The sequence below is a fragment of the Cadophora gregata genome (genome assembly GCF_030347475.1).
Source record: "Cadophora gregata isolate MNR1 chromosome Unknown scaffold_3, whole genome shotgun sequence".
NCBI classification, from domain to species: Eukaryota; Fungi; Ascomycota; class Leotiomycetes; order Helotiales; family Ploettnerulaceae; genus Cadophora; species Cadophora gregata.
The window spans coordinates 1,164,832-1,187,253 of NW_026695926.1; the positions used below are offsets into that span (position 1 = coordinate 1,164,832).

The window sequence follows — 22,422 nt, forward strand, 5'->3', positions numbered from 1 at the left end:
TTTGGTAGTGTTTGCCCATCACTTTCCGAACGGCAAGAGAAGCTTCAGCGGCGTGGTAGAAAGGAATACGTGAGACGTGGTGATGCATGACGTGTGTTTCGATGGCCCCGTGGAAGATGTGGGTGCCGATCCAGCCGAAGTTGCGGTCGACTGTTGAGGCTGCACCGCGCAGAAAAGTCCAGGTTTTGGTGGGGTAGTAGGGGATTGATGCGTCGGTGTGTTGGAGGAATGTGATTGTTACTTTGGACGATGTTAGTTGAGAGTTCAATAGTCGCATGAAAGAGCTTGGAGGCGAGGGACTTACGAATCCAGTGGTTTGTCCACAGATAAGGAAAACCGTAGAGGAGCATTATGTTCCAAGATCCAAAGTATTGGGCCAGACTCCACATGACGAAAGCAGAAATAGCAATGCAGATGTCTGAAATGAGGATATCTTTTTTGTTCGCAAATTTGAAGTTTGGGCCATCGTCGCCCAGATAGAAATGAGATCTAGTCCACCATGGATAAACAGCCATCCTCGCCAAAGCGAAGTTGTTGATGGTAAGATAAACAGGAAAAGCAATCAGCTGATGAAAGAATAGGTGTATCAAAGCCGTAATAGGCATATCCTCTACATAATCGCGAAGCTTAGAATGAGTAGCATGGGCTTCTTCGTGAGCCTCTTTGAGATTAGGAACAAAAGCAATATCTTTATCAAGATTATTGGTGTTCTTGTGGTGTGTTGAATGCGTGATGCGCCACGAGTGGAATGGGACAAAAAGGAGACTGTGGACAATGAGTCCCGTGACATTGTTGAAAAGTTTGGATTTTGATAAAGCTCCATGGCCGCATTCGTGGGCGATTTCCCATAATCCTGTGAAGACCAAGCCTTGTAGGAAGGAATACAGTGCCCAAGCTCCGAATTGGACGTTGTCGTTTGGAATTTTAGGAATTTGGGTAGCAAGACATATTAGGGTGGCGACATAAGAAAAATCTCTAAGAACGTAGAATAGAGACAAGAGAGTGTTTGGTTGTAAGCAGTGCGGTGGAATAGCATCGTATATTTCTTTCATGGTATAGGTTGGCGGCGTGAACAGAGCTGGCGATGACGGTGGCAGCTCGGGACGCTTTTCAGCCCTATCGGATGGTTGAACCAGTGCTGCCGGCATATTTGTGACTGCCGGGCTTCTAGAACGATAGAACTGGCTGCAGGATTAGGCAAGAGACGAAAAAATTCTTAACTGTCGCACTCCAAGGGAAGGCCACGAAGGCAACCAGTTTTCGAATTTGCATCCCGTCTGTGCTTTTATGTGAAATGTTTGAGGCTAGCCAAAAAATGCATAAAGATGACGAGTCTATTGCACATATAAATCTATTAATATGCTTTCATGCCTGGGTAGGCAAGTGGATATGATACGACGCGAAGCTTGATACACATGTCAACCAAGTTTGCACAAGCATAGTGTTAAACAAGAACATCGAGTGGGAATGGAGTGCAAGATTCGAACATGCGATGCAAACTTTCGAATGACGAATCCACGTGACGAAACTACTTTGAAAATATTTTGCCAAGTTTCAAAGAATGCTTGATTGGAACGTATTCTACACGGAGTACGGGCTTCGACCTCGGGTATTGAGGTCTCCTGTACGCGGAAGCATATTTTCAAATCTCCGAATCGCGTTTGTCGAAGTCGAATCCGAGCTCTTGTAAAGAAATTGCTTTCATCCCAGTATCCGCGAACTTGTTTTTAATGTCTACATAGATCTCACGTAGCCAACAGAGTCTATCGTCCCAGAACGGAGGTTCTTTTGAGAAGCCATTATTGGCTTCCTTCACCCAACCGTGAAGGTAATTGATATAGGCAGCATCTCTGGGATAACCCAGGACATGAAATGCCGTGCCATTTCCAAGCTCTTCCACTTTGCTTTTCTCCCATGCCTCCATCTCCTCCACACTGAGCAACGAAATGTTGTTAGACCAGACCTTCGCCATCGCTGCACCTTGAGCCTCAGACAATGGAAAGGGTATAATTTTCTGGCCGAGCGCAGAGAATGCTAGTGTTGGATGCTTTATATGAAATATCTGTTGCCACAATCCGATCGTTCGTCGACCTGTCGTCACAAGTGGCGGATCGAGCGACTTCAAAAATGGAAAGGAGTACAAATAGCCGGTAGCATAGATGACGGCATCGACATCCTTCTCGACCCTCCCTCCCTCAAACTTGACAGCTCGTTCTTCGACAATGTATTCAATTATCTTTGGCACGTCTTCCTTGCTGATTCCGTCCACTGGTAGCTGAAAGGTAGATGGACCGTTGATGGAATTGAGGAGCGGCTTTTTGGACACCTCGAGAACCTGGTTGCCAATATCCAAGCCGGACGCAGCATTACCTACAACTATAACTTTCTTGTCCTTGAAACTCTCCGGAGAACGATATATCTTGGAATGTGAAATGATAGATGGATAGGCAGAATTGAATTTTTCGATTCCAGAAACTGCAGGGATCCACGGAACAGAGTAGTGTCCATTGGCCACCACAATAGCATCATAATGCTTGCTCAACTTCTTTCCAGTGATGGTAGATTTGGCAATCAGAGTCCAAAGGTCCTGCCCATTTGTCTCAGATAGACTTACATCATCGACTTGGTACGAAAACATTATCAAGTGCCTGATATCTTGAGAATATTTGACCAGATAAGCTTGAACATCTTGCCGTGTTGGGTAGAGTAGAGCGTCAGCCGGAAATTCTTGGTCTGAAAACTGCATGAGCGGCTTGGGGATGTTCGTGTTGAGCTTCTCGTACATTGGATTTGAAAATATCGGCGCCGGTGATCCCCTGGGCCATGATGGCTTCTCGGAAGGGGCCCACGGTGTGGTTTGAGGAATGGGGACTCTCTCGACCAGAGAAGGCGTGTAGTTCCAGACTCCTCCTACTTCTGCTTGCTGCTCATATACATCGATGGTGTCGAAAGCTTTCTCTGCTAGCAAGTACTTGGCAGCTGCAAGCCCTGTCGGACCTGCACCGATGACAGCAATGCGCTTGACATTGAAGGCGACAACTGGCCGTGGTATAGATCCCATCGAAGTCCAGATGCGGAAGTCTTCTACTGAAGGATGGGGGTTGGTGCTGCTTTTGATTGCCCCTGTCTAAGCACTGATGATAAGCCGAGAATGGAAGAGAGTCTGGAGAAGCAAAGGGCACTTTGACTTTTGAGACCCGAATCCGTATGAAATAAAGCTACATTGAAATAAGAAATGGACGAAAGAGAGGACGTCGACGTACGGGAAGATGAGGTGATTACTCGTCCTCACGGTGGCGTACGTGGGGCAAACGACGCCGACAACTTGCCGGTAAATGCGTACCTAGCCTAGACAGCCTTAGAGCTCGACGACATAGAATAACGGGGATGAACTGTGCATTAATCACAAGACAAATAGGCAGGCTACACAGAAGGCCCGCTCCGAATAAATGCAACGGAAAATAGGTATGTACTCATTGATCCAACATCCATGTTTTGACAAGCGTTCGCTTGTGGCTGGCTTCGACCTGTACTGGAGCTGCATTTGCTGAAGAGAACGCTCGGCTACGGTAGCCGCTTCGAGACAATTTGCAGGCGCGTCATCTGAAGCTCCAGCATGCAACCAGCCGCGTTCATCGTTCTTAACAAACGACAAAGCAAACAAACCATAGGACAACTCTATTCTCTTTCACACGGTCGCAGCAATTACTCGCTCCAGAACACACCATCAGAGAATGCCTGCTATCTTCTCTGCTGGATAGGTCCATCTCATCGAAGGTGAACATGGCGGGGGAGACGAATGGAGCCCTTGCGCTCGAAAGCACCGAACACATTCCTATCGCACAGCTCAATCCTGGACTCTCAACGCCTGCTACGACGGCAATCAGGGCAGTAGTCACTTTGACTTGGCCATACAGCTCTGCGACGGGGTCTGTGGCCTTTCTGCTCTCTGAACCGGATTTTCGTTTGCGGCGTACGAGAGGCCAAGTCCGTGTTCGATTCTCAGGCTCGAGTGCAAAGGCTATTGCAGCATCCGGGATTGCCAGTGGGGACGAGGTTATTGTATGTTTGGATGGGGTGGAGTGGGTGTCCGACGATGACACAGTACTTACTCCAGGAAGGGGTATCGAGTATGAGCTGAGGTTCACTGAGAGATTATTATTGCAGGTTGGGTCTACGGCGCCATGATGGCTCGGTAGCTGCTAACAAGATGACTTAGTTCAAGCAAGAAGACTCTGGAGAAATCAAGAAAATCAACATCGACCATCCGGTTCTAGAAGAACCTGCGGCTACTCCTGCTCCTGCTCCTGCCCGAATACCGACTCCAGAACCCGAACACCTGAATCTACCGACGAGCACTCCATCCGTAAATCGACCAGCTATTGGGTCAAAAATTGGCGACGAATGGTCGTCTCCAGCCTTTATCAAGCGTGCGAGAACATCATATGGGTCCCTCTTCGAAATAGACCCATTTGCAGAGGACGATGGCTCGGTGCCGGGAAAAGGAAGGAAGAGAACCCGACTCAGTACGACCTGGAGATATACTAGTCGATCCCCATCCCCCGAAGTGACGGACCCAGAAGTCGAGTCCATGGATACATCTCCCGAGCCTGCCCAGAAATCAGCACCTACGATGGCAGACGAAGGCTGTCAAACTGTCGATCTCGGCAGCAATAATGCAACGGAGGATGTAGCACAAGCACTAGCAGATCTTTCGAGGCAGGCGATAAATGTTGGGGGTGCAGCGTACCCAGTTGTCAACGGATTGTCGTCTTTCGGCCAGCAGCATTCATTTGTATCCTTCCTAGAAAATCGCGCCAGCGAGCCAGCCTTACCTGTGATGCGGACAGAAGCAATCACCCACCAGTTCGACGACCATGAAGTTGAGCCTGAAATCCCCAAATCGCCGCGATTGCAACCCATACCTTCGGATGCTCTGTCATTGGTTTCACCACTCTTGTCAACAAAGAGCAACCTATTCTCACGGCAGACTGATGATGTCCAAGTAGACAGGAGACAGCCAGTGTTTTCTCATGATGGAGCGGCCAATAGCCAGGCAGGAGAGAAGACAGTCGGGCAACCACTGATATTGAACAACGAAGTGATCATCCAGTCAAACAAGGAAGCTTCTGCCGATCTTGAAATTGAGGACATTTACAGTGCGAGCCCTGCTGGATATCTTGAACGACCAGAATCTGGTGTTCTACGCTTTAACGAGTCTATGGGCGCCACCGACCACGCGGAGAACTCAATAATTGACAGTCAATTCGCCGCAGAAAATCAGTACGGCCACTGGCAAAGTGCAGGAGCGCAGCTAAGTAATGCTGCATCCCCTTCCCGAAACGAGATCTTCATGGAGGGTACCCACGGGGACAGGTTCTATGAAGGCGAAGTAATTCACCAAGGAAACGGAGACTCGCTCGCGACTGATGCTGGAATGCACCGTACCCCCTATCCAGATTTGGACAATGGTCTATTAGGACAGGCCCCTTCAGGCTGGCTTGCTAGCTCGGTTGTATATCCTGAGCCGTCTGGATCGACTGATTATGCTACTCAATATAACCCTCTACCGTCTCATGCTACTCCAATGTCACGGTCTCAAAGTGCTCAATCGGCCGTAGTTGATTTGACGGAGAGTGACGACGAAGCAGATCCAGTGTCTCATTTGCACCAATCTAGAGACGAGTACGATGAGTCTGACGAGGGCGGCTCGGCTGAAGGAAGCTCGGCGGAGCAACACAAGGGGAACTTTGCTCATGACCGACTCGAGGGCGATGCAGAGGATGGTGACTTTGAAGATGAAGAACTTGGGAGTCACCAACCGATTGCCCGACGAGAATACGAAGACGAAGATGAAGATCCCGATTCCGGGGCTGATGGCGAGGGTGATTTTGAAGAGGAAGAAGAAGAAGAAGAAGAAGGTCAGGGAGTATATGCCAAGCCACCTTCTGCATTTGGGTCGGACGTGGACGACGAAGAAAATATTGAGGATTTGGACCAGGATGAAGAAGGCAGTTTTGACGAAGAGGAAGAGAGCTACGATGAAGAAGAGGAAGAAATGGGCTATGATGAGCTTCCAGAGCCTCGAGCACGACAAGAGCCTGAAGTCATTGATTTGCTGTCTTCCGATGATGAGGACGAAATGCCAGCAAAAGCTCCTGCTCCGGCTGTAAATTCTCATAGATCCGGTTCAAGTCGGCATGCAAGCGATTCTCCAATGCCTGATGTCGACACTGGGGACAGTGGGGGCGAAAGCGAGCTTGGGGACGAAGAAATCCCATATTCCGAGCGAGCTGAGATTAAGACCTCGATACTTGGTCCGGAAGCAGAGTACTCGTCGTCAGCGTCTGGAGACGAAGTTGAGGCAGAAGGCGAAGATGAAGACGAAGATGAAGATGCTGTGTATGAAGACGATATACCTGAGGACGAATTACGTCGGGACTCGGCTTCTCCTAATGACAAATTGGATAGCAACATTGACCCGGAATTAGACGATAGTTTGAACGAACACGACAATGAGGACGAGAATGAGGATATTGTCTCCGAGGAGCCATCGATGATTCTCGCAGGAGACAAGTCCATGGGTGGAAATGAAGGCATGGAAGATCGCAGCACAGGAATGGCTGACATAGACGAGGACAGCAATCCGGATGGCGCTGACCGAATTAGCATTCCGCCTGATCCAAAGCCAACCGGTTTGAATGCTGATAGTCCCGTGATGGCGGTCACAACTGACCAGTCCCTTTCCGATGCAATACCAGAAAGACCATCTTTGTTCTCCCGGGTGTTCAGCTTAGACGGAGCGAACGACGAGCCACGTTTTGGAGCATCATACCGCTCTATGTCCAGAGAAGAGGCAGTACTGCCATCTTCTATTCGCCTCCAGCAAGTATTTACCGGAGCTTCGACTGAGCATGTTAATGCGCAGCTCCCAACGCCGGAAGATACTCAGACATCGCACAAAACCGTGTCCTTGGAAAGTTCTTTCTCCTCGATGAACGGTACAGAGCAGCCCATGACTTCTGCTCCTGGTAATATGCATCTCGATCGACCCGAAAAAGCACTAGTCATTGGAGATGAAGCAGAGGATGCTGCAGAGCCCGGCTTAGTCGTGACTGAACCATCGCCTATGCCAGATGTACAAACTTCCACGACGACCATTACGACAACCGTGGAAGTGACTAAGGGGACAGATGAGATGGGCAATCTCCAAACTGAAATCCACGCCGAAAAAGTCACTCGGATCAACGAAGTTGTTCAGACAAGGGAGAATACTGGCTGCGAAGAGAGTATCGAAGAAGAAGAATCCCAGGAGGCTGTTCAGGTGGATGGAAAGGCCAGTGGCGCAGACGAGGGTGAGGATACTACTGTTTTGACTGAAACAGCACATACTGTCACCATGGAGGACCAAATCGTTTCGAGCCACGACAAAATGCAGTCACCTGATGACGCTGCCGATTCGAGGTCACAGCCAGATAGTGAGCATGGAAACGATGCCGCAGACACGTCCGAAATCCAGGTCGAGAGTCCCAGACGAAGCACGAGGCGCACAAATCCGACATTCAAAGCTGCTGCGAACGTGAAGGAGAATATCCGTCCAGTAACGCCCAACAAGACTGTAATCGCAAACGTCCGACAGAGCAGCGTTCCGATATCCCCAGCGAAAATCGAATCTAGCGTGAAAAACACGAAGGAAAATGCACGACCAGTCACACCTGCAAAGTCTCGTGTACCACCATCAGCGAGTTCCGACAATGACCAGTCCCCTTTGGTGGTAATTGACAATCAAGCAACACCAAAAGGTCACGATGCGAGTCTCGAATTTGCCCTTGAGTCTTCCGACGCATCTTCGCCACCTCAGCATAATCTTCGAAAGCTCCCAGTCGCTGACCTGAAGCTGAGACTGACGCGAGCCCTTCGGACAGATTTCAGCGAATTCACTGGCCTGAAAGTCATTCGATTTCACCTCACGCAAAAGTTGGACTTCCTTGCTGTTGCTACAACGACCCCACCGGAACCGCAACGAGCAAAGAATGGTCCGAGACAATATCAAATCACATTCAACATCACAGATCCATCCATAGCACCAAGCAGCGTTACAGAAGTCCAGGTATTCCGGCCATACAAAGATGCTCTGCCAATTGTCAAAGCAGGCGATGGTATCCTTCTCCGAAACTTCTTGGTCATGTCTGTGCAGAGTCGGGGTGGAGGACCGGCCTTTGCCTTACGTTCGACTCAAGAAGATGCCAGCAGTTGGGCGGTGTTCAAGGACGATGATGAAGTGGAGGTTCGTGGACCTCCCGTAGAGTATGGAGAGGCAGAGAAGAATCACGTTTCGCAACTCAGGAACTGGTACGCAAGCTTAGACGGCGTAGCTCAAGCAAAAATTGCTCGGGCGAATGGTGATAAGGGTACTGCTGGAAGGGCGGCGGGGAAAAAGCATAGCAAGGCGTTGTAAGGCAACTGTATTTCTAAAATCGGAAGGAGCATTTACGGTGTGAGGTAGATATTCATAGCGCCATGATGAGGACTTCGTGGCTTTGGCGCATCGGCATGCAAGAGACATGATGCCTTGCACTTAGGCACAAGTCTGGTGTGTTACTGCATACAATTAATACAATCTTGACGACCCGAACCAGCAAACCTGATCGAAAACCATGACTTCTATAGCTCCCATCAAGTGATTGGCTCCAACCCCGCGACATCGCAGCTTCAGAAGAAGCCCCTGATTCCATTTGTCAGCGAAGGACTGCATGCCAAGGACGCCATTTAGTTCCACGATCCCCTGAAAACTTGTCAGCATTGGCTATGCGCGTGCGGGAGCTTGTTTGCTGCTCCTTGCGTGCTATAGCGTTTTCCTAATGTGGACGGCTTAGAAATCGGGGATGCGCCGTGCGCTTGAGAATGGGTGCAATATGTGATCGTGAGACTTTGAGATAAGGGGACTCATTTGTGATTTTCGTGCTAGGGGGGAAATGTATATGAAGGGCAGCATCAAAGCTGATGGGGTGACTCTCTTACATTCATAGTTCACATTCATCTTCAGTTCTCTGACATCAATCCCTCAGCCAATACCATCCAACTTACGACCTCAAGAATTCACATCACATCTCGGTTACATCCAAGCTAGGCAAACACAGTCAACAAACACCTTCAACTACACCACCATATCTTCAGCATACAGCCAAGCATCAGACTTTCGACATCGAAAATGCCCAATACCCTCGTAACAGGTGCGAACGGCTTTGTCGCCGCACACGTCATTGACCAACTGATCGCTGCCGGCCACCAAGTCACCGGCAGCGTGCGCTCAGTCGCCAAAGGCGAACAGATCCTCGCTACACACCCAGAATATGCCGTCAAGCTAACCTTCACTGTCGTGTCCGACTATGCCAAGGCTGGAGTTTGGGATGAGGCTATCAAAGGGGGTAATTTCGACTACGTCGTTCACACGGCGGCGCCACTATTGGATGATCCTGGAAATACAGATTTCAAAAGGGATTTTTTGGTGCCGAGTGTTAATGGGTGAGTTTCTCTCGGTACTTCAGAGGCGATCGATTATTGGTACATGGAACTGACTTGTTGTGTACGCAGAGCTGTTGAGTTGTTGAAGAGCGCCAGCAAATATGGAAAGGACATCAAGGCTATCGCTGTTACTGGATCGGTCAATGCAATGACCACTGGTATGGACATTGCAGCAAGGTCATTCAACAGTAGTGAGTGGCTACCAGTAAGTCGCTATTCGAGACATCATATTCAGTGGAAAAGAACTCACAGATGCCAGGTCTCCATCGACGACGCCATTGCTGCCAACCATCCTTACATCAGCTACTGCGTTGCTAAAGCCGAGTCTGAAAAGGCAATTTGGAAATACGTCGAAGAAAACAACCCATTTTACACTGTCTCCGTTCTTCTCCCTGCTCTGATCTTTGGACCTCCAATCCAGCCTGTCACTAGTCTGAAAAAGATCAATTATTCGAGCGATGTGTTCTACAGTCTTTTCAATGGGACGTATGAAGTTGTTCCGGACACAAGTTTCCCATCTTACGTACGTTTGCCTCAAGTCAATACACAATTTCCAGCCTATCTTTATAATCTTGAATATCCAAGCTGATACCAGCAACAGATCGACGTCCGCGACCTCGCCACAGCACATATCCTCTCACTTACCGTCCCAGCTGTAGCAAACAAACGTTTCATGGTCGGTGGCAATAAGTACAGTTCTCAAATCGCCGTTGATGCCCTCAAAACTGTGCCGGAACTCAAAGGCAGACTGCCGAAGGATGGGACCGAGGAAGAGAAGGTACTGAACTCTGACGATGTGGAGGAGTGGAATGAGAAGCTGGGTCTTAAGCCCAGAACGCCGGAACAGACTTTTGGGGATGCGGCCAGGAGATTGTTGGAGTTGGAGAAGGTGTTTGCAAGTGCTTAGGGGATGTTTGGACTAGAGCTAGCTGGAGACATGGGTTCTTGATCATATGCCATGACTAGTTGTTTAAATCGATATGCGAGATTTCCTGCCTACTTTGCATTCTCAACTCCTCGCGTTTGTTATTGCTCAGCTAGCTCGAGGTTTTTGCTTATCAGCGGTCAGCTCGCTTGTGATTTTCGAACATCAACATCAAAATTTGCATTGCGTTGCCCAAGGCTGCATTCTACTACAGTAACTGTTCCAAAGATGATATTCAAGACGCATTTCTAGATTGATTACAGCTCTCACTTCCAACTGTTCTTGAGAGAAAGCCGGCCTTCGTGAATGCTAAAGTGAAGTTGGTAAAGCAAAGCGAGACCGAGCAGCAATATCCTCCACACTCACTGGTATTTACACATCTCGGTCTCGTAGCAGCAATTCGTGAAAGAATTGTAGGATAGCACTCGCCTATCTGTGGAGCAGAAGGCCCCTTAAGTACAGGGATTCGAACCAAATTAAAGGGCTTGGTTGAGGATCTGTTCAAGAAAAAGAAAACACAAGACCGCGACCCACCCAACTTTGTTTGCTACCACTTAGCAGTGGATCGTGGCTTGCATGTCTACCAGCTCCTCAGCTCGTCTTCCTCCAAGAGAAGAAAGTGCTCCTTCCGATGCTTCTCCTGCCCTGAGCTCTTGCTCTTCTATTTTACAAATATCAAGCAGTGAATGAAGCAGTAGTTGATATGACAACCCTCTTACGTGGCATCTAACCACCGCTTTACTCACCCAAACAACACGTACATGCTTTGCGGAATCACCAACTACCCACGCAAACACACCACTGACTCCGAGGTTTTTCGGTGGCTCTTACTTGAGCTACTTCTAAAGCCCTAGATCATTTTTTCAGGGTCAATCATCCACTTTCATACCCAGCTTTGCGAAGCTCAAACCCTACAGTTCCCAAAGCTTTGCCCAGCGTTCAGAGTCGGACTTCCTGAAGCGCGGGGTTATTTAAAGCAAAGGTGACTACGGCAGACGACAACGACCACCTGGCGCAACCACGAGAGAGTCAAGCAGAAGCAGCATAATAACCGCCCCATTGGAGGACAGGATTTTACTGATTGTTAGTCACTGAAGAAACTGGCCTTCTTTTCTTATACATATTTTTACCCCCATCTTGTCTCCTTTACATTATGGCCGCAATCTCAACTGCACATATCCCGCTATGTATCGCATCGACATGCCTGGACGCGTAGGAGAATCGAGTAAAAGGTCGACCCGAACCAGAACACCGCGCAGTTCTTTATCTCAACCACCATCCTCCAGCCCGCGTAGCTCAGAGAAGAAGCGGCAGGCAGAGAAAGACAAGAAAAAGAAGAAGACCCAGAAAGTAGAGGGTACAGATGATTTCTGGGAGATCAAGCGCATCGTGGATCAGGAAGAGCGCGACGGAGAGACTTGGTATCTAGTGGACTGGGAAGACAACAAAGTCACTGGTGAATCCTACCCCTACGAGTGGGTGAGTTGGACCGAACTCCAGACTTTTTTTAAATTACTAAATGGGGGCTTTAGGTGCACCATTCAGGAGTTACCCTTCCAGCAATTGCAGAGTGGCAGAACAGACCGAAAGACAGCACACCACCTCGCGGCGAGACCAGCTCCCTGCCTGCTCTCGAACCCGAGTCTCCTACAGACAGTCGGCCGGTCCGGTCAAGAAAGCGGAAATTGGTATCCAGGGCAGAAGTCGCTGCAAAGAGAGCCCGGCACGCTAGCCCAGAACCTTCTGCAGAATCACAAGCAGCACAAGCGATAATACAGGAGCACGAAGTCGAGGACGATAAACCAGAGATCCCTGATAGTTACGAGGAAGAGCGAGGAAATCTACAGACAACGCACGTAGACTCGCAAGACGGCGCAGCCGAGGGCGAGGGCGAGGGCGAAGGCCAGCTTCCCGAACTACAAGCTCTCGTGGAAATTGGCGCTCCTAAAGACTTTGATCCAAGCGCATACACCACTTATAACTTCAGCTCCTCCTTGGAAGCACTTGAACCCCGTAGAGACTTCTCAAGTGATCTCGCCCAATCTCAGGAACACCAGAGATCTGTACGACCAAGGGTCACAGACGAAAGCGGTCTATCACACTCCTCTTCCGCTCCGCAAGCCCGTCAGCTATCCCCATCTCCAAATAGCTGGAACAAGGACACCCAGGGCGAGGAATTTCTATTTGAGGACAATCGGTTCTCCAGGACTTCACGTACTCCAGAGGTACCCAGTGACCCCATCCAATCGTCTTCTCCTGTGATACGTCGTTCGTCACAAGCACCATTCATTTGGGATTCGGATATTGAAGACGAGGAACAGGAAGAACCACTAGAAGTCCCTGACTCTCAAGAGCCTCGAGGCTCTTCGTCATACAAACCTTCGGGAACCTCCACATCCAGACCCGACTCTTCATCCAACACTACAACAAGGCGGAATACGCATACTGATACAGAAGCGTCGCTTGAGGCAATCGAGTCCCGAAACAGCCAGGTTTTCACTTCTTCGAGCAAGCAACAAGACTCTGGGAGCATTGAAAGCCAATTTGCTCAGCGTGCAAGTGCCTTTGACCACGAAGGTTACACTCAAACTCCCGAACCAACGTCCGCACAAGTACTAAGTACACCTACTCAAAGCTCACACTTTTTAGACGCGATTTCGAGTAATCCTCACCTCCCAGAGTCAGCTAATCAATTTCTTGACGAAGCAGCTGGGCCTCCAGCTGAGATTGCGAGTTCTATCTTATTCCAGCCCCAAGTGCTTTCACAATCCCCAGCGAAATCGATCGAGGAGGATCTGAGTATTGGGTTTCAGACTCAGCTGCCACAGATCAGTTGCAACGAGGATTCCCGTGACGAGCTACTGCCGTTTAGTGGTTCTATAGAGCACGATCTGGAAAACAGACGCGATATCCGTTCGCCTAGTGAAGAAGTCGAACCGGCTAGAGAAGACGACGACAGTCCAACTAAGCAAATATTAGATCAGCAGCCGGATCTATTATCCTCCCCAAGCTCCGCCGACTGGCAGGAATTCAAGGATTTAATTGAAACTCAAGCTCAAACTCACACTCCGAGTCAAGGATTCTTAAGTCAAATCCACTTGAGTAGTGCTAGTGGAACACGGGAGGATCCTATCCAGATTGCTTCGCCAGAAGACGAAAGTTTTCCGGAGGTGCCTGTTCTCCAGCTTGGGGATACTCAAAATTCGACAAGCTCAAAGGGATCAGGGCATAGTCAAGCATCGAGCCATCTTCCTAGCCCTCCGGCTGAAGCCGTAAGACCGAGTGTCGAAGACTTTGAGCCGTTGGATATCAAGTATCCTCCTCCAATACACTCATCCACAAGCATGGAGGAAGCAGATGGTCCAGCTGCAGTTGTCTCGGATCAAGCCAAGATGCAAGCCCCAAACGCGACGGATATCCTCAAGGCGAAAATGGCAGAGGCAAGAGCTGCACGAGCAGCTGCTTCTATTTCAAACTCACCTGCTCCTGGCCTGGTCCACTCGAACCAAAGTGCTGTTGCGATGAATCGGACATTACCTGTTCAACCAGTTGACCCCTCGCCTGCACCTCCTGCAGTGCCTCTCTTCGAATCTCCTGTAGCACCAGTCAGCGACCCTTCTATAGCTACCGCCTCTGTTCTAGAAGCGCCTGCCCTTGCTGAAGGGGTTGTACCTTCTCAAACGCCAGCAAACATGGAACCTGTTGCAGACCCTGAAGAAGACGAGGAAGAAGAAGAACTGATCAATTTGAGCGTCTTGCCTCTTGGACGTGCTGAGTACGAAGTGCCGCTTTCTATGACAAGTTATACTCGAGATATCTATGTTCGCCGCATAAGGATATACAGAGACTCGCTTCAATCTTTCCTCGGAGATGAAATCTTAAACGACGGCTTGGTTGCAGAGGTGAACTCGTTATTGCAGATGTTACAGACTATCTGCAGTCATCCAGGATTACTCGACGAAGAACACAGTCAGAATGAGAATCATGAGATACAGGCTAAGTGGGCTGAGAATGTCAGCACAAAGTTCATCTTCTTAGCAGAGCTCTTGGAGCTTATGGCAGCAACCGACAAGCATATTGTCATTATAGCTCAACCTGATCAGATCATGAATGAGCTAGAGGCGTTGTTAATGTACCATGGCATCAACTATTCGCGAGCCGATCAACAGAGAACGAACAGCGCAAGGCAGTTTCGAGTCACAATATATCCTGCTGGAACACAGCAATTTGCCGTGGATCCGGCTTCAGCTGTCATCGCTCTTGATTCTAGTTATCGAACACTTCCATACCTTAAGCAGTTGCGGACACAGCCTTCGTTTCCGGATCAGCTGGCACCAGTGATATCTTTGGTTGTGACCAACTCCTTTGAGCACGTCAACAGGTGCTTTGATGACAAGCTTAACGCAGTTGCACGAATGAGCAGGGTAGCCAGCTGTGTATGCCAGCTGATGGGGAGAGTAGGCACTTTCGACAGTGATGGCTATTATGACCCACCTGGTGCAGCTAATAAGGTCGCTGAGTATCTCATTGTTGGACCAGGAGAAGATTCCTGGCCTTTGCTTCCGATGCCGGATATCACAAATATTGATCTGAGTCTTCTCAACAGCCAGAATTCCTCTGAAGAGCAATCTGCGACATCATTTGCTGCAAACACCCAATCAGGGATAAAACGCATGTTGGTAAGTTGATATTCCTCTTACCATATACGTATATTAACAGAGCAGGACCTGGAAGAATCCATTGGTGCGGAGAAGAGACAGCGCTTAACGCCTAATAATAGCGAGATGGACAGTTCACACATCAGTGAGACTGTGCTCCGCGGATCATCAACACCCATAGCAACCAAACCATTTGTGAGCTCGACAGAGGATGAGAGTGGGCAGATCTCTTCACTTCTCGAAAAGGTAAGCCGAACACTGAAAGTCAGTATACCTTCTAACAAAAGTAGGTCCGCAATTTAGAGTCTCAATTACGTGTAAAGTGTGCCAAGGAATTGGAATTGCGAGAAATCAATCAGGACCTCGAGTCTCGGTGTAGAAGCTACGAAGATAGCATGGCAAGCATCCAACCTAAATATCAAGAAGCTCTGAACGATAGAGGCGACTTTGAACATCAGAACAACTTATCAATGGCTCGCGAAATGAAAATGAAGAAGGAACGCGACAATAAGGATGCAGAAGTCATCAAATTGCGCGAGAAAAATCTGGAGCTCGAAGATAAGCTCTCTGCGGCCGAGACTGCCTTAAGAACCTCCGCCGTTCCTGAAGCTGCCGAATTAGCTACATTGAGAGATGAGCTCGCAAAGTCAAAACTAGAGAATGAGCGAGAACATAAGCGTTATGTCAATGCCACCAATGACCTCGATTACATTCGGAGCACTTTCCAAACTTCGTCATCCAGCGCTGCTGAGCAGCAGGCTGAATTATCCCGCCTCCAGACAGAAGTCGATGCCTTCCGGGAGAAAGCTGCTTTTGATAAAGTTCGCATCCAGGAGATTCAGTCCATGAACGAGAACGCCGAGCTCCGTCAAGAAAATGCCGAGCTTAGGGCCCGGTTGAAAGACCTTGAGCGAGACTACGACAAGAAGCAGCAAGAACTGATGGCTGTGACAAATGGCCGGAGAGGTACAAGAGGAACCAGTGTGCCCCAGAGTCCGAGAATGGGTAACCAGAACCAGAACTCGCCAGGTCCTAGACCGATTAGCAGAGTTCTACAGGGTGGCAGTAGAGGCAATAGTCCTGCACCTGGAGATGTGAGGATCACGGGTGGTCCAGGTCCTATAGCTGGTGGTAACTTTGGTGATGCCTTGTTCCCAAATTCATTACCGCCGCCACCGCCGAGAGAGAGATGGGGTCAACATTTGCAATGACCCGGGGTGAGATGCATAGACTAGGATAGAGAATTGGTGAGCGTTTCCAGGACTATAGTTAGGATGACGACCGTCCATGGATACAGGCAGATCATCATCTACATGCGTCTGCTTGCCTGCTCCTGTGTTTTGGCGTTGCCCTTTGTTTTGCGATGACATACTGCATTGGTCTAGCTGCTACTTGCATCTTCTCTGCGGAGGCAGCAGAGTGGGCGAGAGCGGGAGCTTGGGGTCGTTTGGTGGACAGATTGTCTTGTTAATGTTACATAGCAGCAGTCACACAATGCACATACTACGATTTGCCGTTTGCGGCTTGTGGATTGGATGTGGTGAGGTGCGATGTGTGTCAGTGTTGTGATAATTGACGGGCCAGCCCCCCCCCCCTCGGGCCCCCCCCCTCCCCTCCCCAAAAAAGTTGGAAAGTTGAACAAGATATGTGCAGAGACGGCAAATGTTCTCGTTCCGAAACTAGAAATACAGCATGGGATATCTTCAAGGTCGTGGTCATAACCAATCCTGGCTTTTAACAAGAATCCAATCCTCTGGTCTTGGCAGGGACACTCAGCTTCCTCCCTATGAGTCTCCGGAAGGGAGGTAGAAGCATTCAAATTTGCAAGAGCAAAATTGTTGTTTTTGGAGTCAAGCCTTTGGATGGGTTCAATGTGTTAGGCATTGTGTGATCAAGAGTCAATTTGCAAGAGCCAGCGTCTTCTTTCTAAAACCTTCACGAGAAAGCGTCTGAAGCTGATGCGGCGGGTGACAGGGAAAACTCTACATTCCAATTGAACATTTGAGCTTACCTTCGGATCAAAGGCATCCCTATCACGGTCTCATTACGGAGAACATGGTGGTTTTTTTTTGGGTGATCATTGCGACTGTTCATTACTTTGTATGTAAGCAGCCACAGCAGCCATGCAGACGAAGACCTTCATACGAGTCCACGCTCACACAGCCAATTCATTCCAATTCCCTGCCCTTTTCTGAGTGAGAAAATAAAAAGCACAAACGCCCCCGCCGAACTGAACTACAAGCCAAGACCAGAAATCTAATCCTCCTTGAGAACAGCTGCGAAAGGAGTCTTGGCAGCACGCTCCGGCTTGCCAGCATCCAGACCCTTCGTGCCGATCTTGTCCTTGCTGTAGCCAGCGGCGTATGGGTTCAGACGGAGGAGGACCTGCTTGTTGTGGAGCGGGTTCTTCTTCTGAACACCGGCGCGCTTGGTGCGTGCCTGACCGATGGCGGCGCGGATGACGGATTGCAGCTCGGAGGAGTTGATGAGACGGCCGATATCTGCTTGTTGGACGACTGGGGATGGGAGGAGGAAGTCCTTCTTCAGGTCAGATGGGGAGGTGGTCGAGCCGTAGATGGTATCGAGGGCCTTGAAGGCGGCGGAGGTCCAGATGATGAAGCGACCGAGGTGGCCACCTGGGGCGAGCTGGAGGAGGTTCAGGGCGAAGACGGAGGAGGTCTCGACACCGGAGATGTTGCGGAAAGCGAGGGAGAGCTCCTTTCCGTCGACCTCTGGGTCGTAGACGACGAGAGGTCCACGGCGTTGACGGTGACGGCGGCCACGGAGCTTACCCTTACCTGCGCGGAGCTTGCGGGAGTTCTTGACCTTGGCAACGTCTGCGGAGGCACCGACTGACTTCAAGAGACCGACGGCAGAGGATGTGCGGGCAATGGCTCCAGCGGCGAAGACCTCGGAGTTGATGACCAAAGGAACCTCTGGGACGGTGGAGACTTGGTGACCACGGGCCAAAAGGAGAGCCGGGACGGAAGAAGCAGCCAAGGCAGAAGCAACGGCGTATCGCCTGTGAGAATGATATCAGCATTTTGAATCCAAGACTTTGGAGATTTGAGTTGTAGCACTCACTTTTGTCCGAGGTTGATCTTCTGGTGCCACTTTCTCCAGACCTTGGTAGGAGCGAACATGCGACCAGATCTGCACATGTTACCGAAAGCAGCCTGTCCAGCACGGTGGGTTCCTCCTCCAGAGACACGGGGAATACGGGCAACAGCACGACCTGGATCTCAATTAGCCAGATCCTTCATCACATCTTGCGCCAATCTTGCTATGTCGTAGAGATCCATATCAAGTATGACAACCAAGCCAATACCCATCTCCAAACACTCCTCAATTATATATGGGCTGAAGTTCGATACCGGAGGAAATGGCCACAGTTGGCACGGGAAAAAGGTGTACTAACCAGTTCCCCAGGACTCAGCAGAGGTTTGGTGACCAGCCTTCTCGCTGACGGCGTATGGCTGTCTCTTGTTCTTGGCCATTCCTGTGTGGACTGTCTGAACGATATCCGGTCGGATAGGCGAGGTGAAGACCTGTATTCCACTCAATCAGTATCATTCTGTGCAGTGCTCAAATCGTTGCGCGATCCCAATCCCAGAATTCGAAACCTCTCCACGAGGAATTCGGTCGCAAGCCCAATCCCCCAATTAATCCCCACTTGACGTGCCCTCTCTCAGCGGTTCACTCGTGCGCAATGTATTTCTTTTCCCTTTCAATTCCCTCTCTCCATCCGGTATCCAATATTCCTGCCTCCCACAAATCCCAAGCTCACACCATCACATCAAAAGAAAATCGTCCATACCTTTGGCAAAGGGTGAGTCGCGCCGCTGGCAGAGCCATCGGCGGACAAGATGGTGACTGTAGGACGGGATGCCATCTCGACGGTTTGTGGGAGAAATGGCGGGGTTGTCGTCGGTGTCGTAGTTGTCGAGAGAGGTTTGTCGTTGATCAGAGCCAGCGAAACGACGTTAGGGAGAAAAATTACCGGCAACTTTCAGTGTGGGAGGCTGTGCGCCGTTAAGCGAATTTCGTGGCTCGTGGGCAGGGGTGGTTGTGTGTTGCACGTGCTTTTGTGGAGATATGGAATGTGGCTGGTGCGCTTCCGATTATTTGGGACGACCACAACAACGACAGACAGCATATGAAATTCCGAGTTTTGGGACCTCGAAATTGTACTTTGTGTCAGGGAAATATGGAGGAGATTGGGTGTTATTTGTGGTCCCTTAGTAGGTTCGATCATTTCAGCACAAAGGACAAATTGCAACTCAAGATAAGTCAATTTGTAATGGATTTTACGAGATATCCAATTTCTTCTCGATAGTTCAAAAAACCTTTGCCGCTATTGTATCCTGCCAATACAAAGGCATATCCATAAGGATCGATCAAAGCTATCTCACAGAACCTTCAAAGCAATAGGTCTTCACAGCGGATCCTCGAGCCCTACCAGCACGGATATACTCGTCAAGACTGCTGTCCTCTGACCAGCCAAGTCCGATCCTCATCATCTACCACTGGATCTCTTTACCATTGAATCTAGTCAGCTCCTTTACTACAATCTCCATCGTCGTAGAAGACCTTATCAAACTCTTCTTAACAACGGCCTGTTCAAATGGGTTCACTTCAGACTTCACATTTTCAAGACCACACCACTTCATCACCTCATCTTTCCCCATGTTTTCTCTCTCTTCTCGCTGAATACGCCGTCTCTCTTGTTCTTCGTGTCTCTTTCTCAGCTCCTCTTCTGTCCGTTTAGGCGCTCGACCGGCTCCAATACCAGCAAATATCAGTCTGCGAGCAATGTCATCGGTAGTCTTGGCTCGAGACTTCGAAGGGCTCGTTGCCGTGGATGTGTCGGCAGGGGCTAGTGTTGATGGAGTGGCGGTTGATGTTTTCCATGGATGACAGCTGGGATGTCGTTGTTGAGGGCTTAGTATTGACTTCACAGGCTGTCTCTCTGGCACCGAGTCTGGTATATTCTGCGCAATCACTTGATGTGGTGTGCTCGTGGACTGTTGGTGTCGAGGAAATGATTTCCCCGGCTGAGAACCATTTGGTATGATCGGTATTCCGTTAGGAGCAACAATGTGTCCACGCGTTCGAGACGACACCCAAGGTTCGAAACCTGGTTTTCTTGGCTGCTGAGTTATTTCTCGCCTTGCAACATCTCCGCTCGATCTTCTGTCACCAGCAACTGCTGCAGACAATGGCGATGATCGATCTGGACTAGCTCTCTTGACTTGAGGTGCGCTGTTTGAATTCCATCCATTCTGGCTGTCGCGGATCTCGCTCTTCCTCTTGCGCCAGGTCTGGCTTCGTGGAGTCGGTACACGGCGTGGTATATATGAAGACTCTTCTGCATGTCCTCGAGTGTATTCCTGGGGCGGTGTCGTAGGAAATTTTGTTAATCTCCGGTTTTCAACTCCAGCAGCACCAGTTCCCAATTCCTCATTCCTCTGCACACCTTCAACTCCAGATTTCCTCCCCCTCAACGGCGGTAAAGGCATTGACGTATGACTCTGCGCAAAGGCCTGCCACGATGACACTGTACTCCTCTCTTGTCTATGTTCTCCCCACCTACTCGCATTCAAGCCTGACCCAGCACCAACCGTACCGAATCGATCATGCTCCCACTGGCCCAGGATATCGGACTGAGTAATGCGCGACACGGGGGTATTAATCTGTGCGAAACGTGACGGTCTCGGAAGACTTGATGGAGCGCCTTGTATGGAAGTTATGTTGTTCATGACTGTTGTTAACTATGAGATTGGAAAGCTTGGTTTTGAGGTATGTACTGTTCACCGTGACGCGATGGTTGGAGAGGTGATTCCTGAAACCCGATTCCTGCCTCCCGACACTCAAGGTAGGCGTGATTGTCTTACGCTCGAATCCGATAATTGCGACTACTCTATGAGGAAAAACTTTCGTGTGATGTTCTTTAATTCAAAATAAAGCCGTGCTTTGCGCAAGAGGAGAAAGAACAGAAAAGGAATACAAGAATCGTCACAATCCCAAATATATTTCTCGAACAACGCTGAGGTAAAGGTGAAGTGCAAGTGTATTGTGTTTGGACTGGCCCATTCTTAAGCGAGTGCGTGAAAAGGTACGTAGTTGATGTTGAAAAAATAAGGGAAACACAAGCGCTTTTAAGTAATTTTCAGTATTATTTTTATTTTAATAAAATATACGTGGCATTGCTTCTTTCGCCCGTTACGGCTTCAGGGTGGATAGAGTTCTAACCACTAGGTGTAGAGATAGAATGTTGAGGGATTGGATTTTGAGGAGGAAGGAGGTATGGTTGACGTCGTGGTTGCTGGATGGAGACTGGGCTTGATCATGTGAGTAGCACGTGATTGCGTTTCTGCTTCAAGTCCCATTTCCCTTGAAGGAGAAGGCTGCTTCTGGGAATCGTCGGAGTGGGACGGTGCATTTCAAGTGATAAATTGACAGATAACACCTAAGCCCCGAGCTGTCAAATGACAGTGACTGAAAGGTCTCAACAGCTGCAAGCTGTCTCTTCTAAGGTTGGCTATTACCTAGGTAGACTCATAAGGTATCTGCCCAAGAGGTCAGAGGAAGGTAAGCTAACTGCACTTGCGAGTTGGAAATGCTGTTGATCCTTTTGTACAAGATAACACATGAAGGCCATCTTGAATGAACCATTTCACGGTACACGACCAAGCCAAAGACAAGAAGTTAAGGTAGTAGTGGGAATCTTTTGTATTTGTCATTCCATTTTCCATTCCTCCCAAATCATACCTACAGCACATCGGGGTTGGCATTCACCAGAGCCCAAAATCTTCCAATCTCAATTACAAAAATATTCCCAAACAGAACCATACATAAGGATATCGCCATTCAGATCATCTACCTCATAAGGAGTGATAGAGAGTATATGTGGTATCGAACGCCGTTGCCACCTCCCAAAAAGAACCAGTACGCCATGCATGCATACCCAAGAAATAGACAAAATAGCTAGACAAAAATGATGTGCGGAGATAAATATGCAGGCCGTGCAAACGATGCTGGAAATCAAATAAATGGCAGAAAAACAATTAGGTAGAGAAATATCGGGACTCGATCCCAAGGAGATAGGGTAGAAGGTCGCTTGTACAAGAAACGAATACTCGGCCTATTCTCGCCTCTTGCGTTGCGTCGAGACCGCTGGTTCGCTTGGACCTTTGCTGTTTTCGCTTGCCAGCCCAGTTCAACGATGGATCCATGTTCATGCTTTCATGGATGGCCGTGTTGATATATTCGGTAAACCAATATCCCCCACCCAAATCAAAGACATGTCTCGGA

At 49.2% G+C, this 22,422-nt stretch overlaps 7 protein-coding genes across 7 annotated transcripts; 3 read left to right on the forward strand and 4 right to left on the reverse strand.

The window, feature by feature from the left end:
• Nucleotides 1–44: 44 nt before the first annotated feature.
• On the reverse strand, nucleotides 45–1,148 carry ONS95_008923 (uncharacterized protein; the record flags this gene model as incomplete). Its single annotated transcript, XM_058502486.1, has 1 exon — nucleotides 45–1,148. The coding sequence occupies one exon, from the start codon at nucleotides 1,146–1,148 to the stop codon at nucleotides 45–47; it is 1,104 nt and encodes a 367-aa protein (XP_058361415.1).
• A 196-nt stretch (nucleotides 1,149–1,344) lies between these two features.
• ONS95_008925 (uncharacterized protein) lies at nucleotides 1,345–8,762 on the forward strand. Its single transcript, XM_058502488.1, has 2 exons — nucleotides 1,345–4,167; nucleotides 4,220–8,762. Exons 1-2 carry the CDS (start codon nucleotides 3,784–3,786, stop codon nucleotides 8,456–8,458), a joined length of 4,623 nt encoding a protein of 1,540 aa, XP_058361416.1. The 5' UTR covers nucleotides 1,345–3,783; the 3' UTR covers nucleotides 8,459–8,762.
• Nucleotides 1,643–3,061, reverse strand: ONS95_008924 (uncharacterized protein; the record flags this gene model as incomplete). The annotated part of the gene is made up of 1 exon (XM_058502487.1): nucleotides 1,643–3,061. One exon carries the CDS (start codon nucleotides 3,059–3,061, stop codon nucleotides 1,643–1,645), a length of 1,419 nt encoding a protein of 472 aa, XP_058361417.1.
• Nucleotides 8,763–9,211: 449 nt separating the features above from the next.
• On the forward strand, nucleotides 9,212–10,432 carry ONS95_008926 (uncharacterized protein; the record flags this gene model as incomplete). The annotated part of the gene is made up of 4 exons (XM_058502489.1): nucleotides 9,212–9,525; nucleotides 9,595–9,730; nucleotides 9,785–10,048; nucleotides 10,127–10,432. 4 exons carry the CDS (start codon nucleotides 9,212–9,214, stop codon nucleotides 10,430–10,432), a joined length of 1,020 nt encoding a protein of 339 aa, XP_058361418.1.
• A 1,203-nt stretch (nucleotides 10,433–11,635) lies between these two features.
• On the forward strand, nucleotides 11,636–16,319 carry ONS95_008927 (uncharacterized protein; the record flags this gene model as incomplete). The annotated part of the gene is made up of 4 exons (XM_058502490.1): nucleotides 11,636–11,929; nucleotides 11,983–15,129; nucleotides 15,175–15,354; nucleotides 15,399–16,319. The coding sequence occupies 4 exons, from the start codon at nucleotides 11,636–11,638 to the stop codon at nucleotides 16,317–16,319; spliced, it is 4,542 nt and encodes a 1,513-aa protein (XP_058361419.1).
• A 399-nt stretch (nucleotides 16,320–16,718) lies between these two features.
• Nucleotides 16,719–19,086, reverse strand: ONS95_008928 (uncharacterized protein). Its single transcript, XM_058502491.1, has 5 exons — nucleotides 18,926–19,086; nucleotides 18,527–18,656; nucleotides 18,193–18,343; nucleotides 17,120–18,130; nucleotides 16,719–16,964 (listed from the first exon to the last, which is right to left on the reverse strand). The coding sequence occupies exons 1-4, from the start codon at nucleotides 18,998–19,000 to the stop codon at nucleotides 17,365–17,367; spliced, it is 1,122 nt and encodes a 373-aa protein (XP_058361420.1). The 5' UTR covers nucleotides 19,001–19,086; the 3' UTR covers nucleotides 16,719–16,964; nucleotides 17,120–17,364.
• Nucleotides 19,087–19,628: 542 nt separating this feature from the next.
• Nucleotides 19,629–20,867, reverse strand: ONS95_008929 (uncharacterized protein; the record flags this gene model as incomplete). Its single annotated transcript, XM_058502492.1, has 1 exon — nucleotides 19,629–20,867. One exon carries the CDS (start codon nucleotides 20,865–20,867, stop codon nucleotides 19,629–19,631), a length of 1,239 nt encoding a protein of 412 aa, XP_058361421.1.
• Between the last annotated feature and the right edge of the window lie 1,555 nt (nucleotides 20,868–22,422).

Coding starts and splice junctions, on each gene's coding strand:
- ONS95_008925 (XM_058502488.1), top strand. CDS start 3,784: ATGGCGGGGGAGACGAATGGAGCCCTTGCGCTCGAAAGCACCGAACAC. Junction 4,168..4,219: donor CTGAGAGATTATTATTGCAG/GTTGGGTCTACG, acceptor AAGATGACTTAG/TTCAAGCAAGAAGACTCTGG.
- ONS95_008928 (XM_058502491.1), bottom strand. CDS start 19,000: ATGGCATCCCGTCCTACAGTCACCATCTTGTCCGCCGATGGCTCTGCC. Junction 18,344..18,526: donor TGCTGAGTCCTGGGGAACTG/GTTAGTACACCT, acceptor ATTGAGATCCAG/GTCGTGCTGTTGCCCGTATT. Junction 18,131..18,192: donor AAGATCAACCTCGGACAAAA/GTGAGTGCTACA, acceptor TCATTCTCACAG/GCGATACGCCGTTGCTTCTG.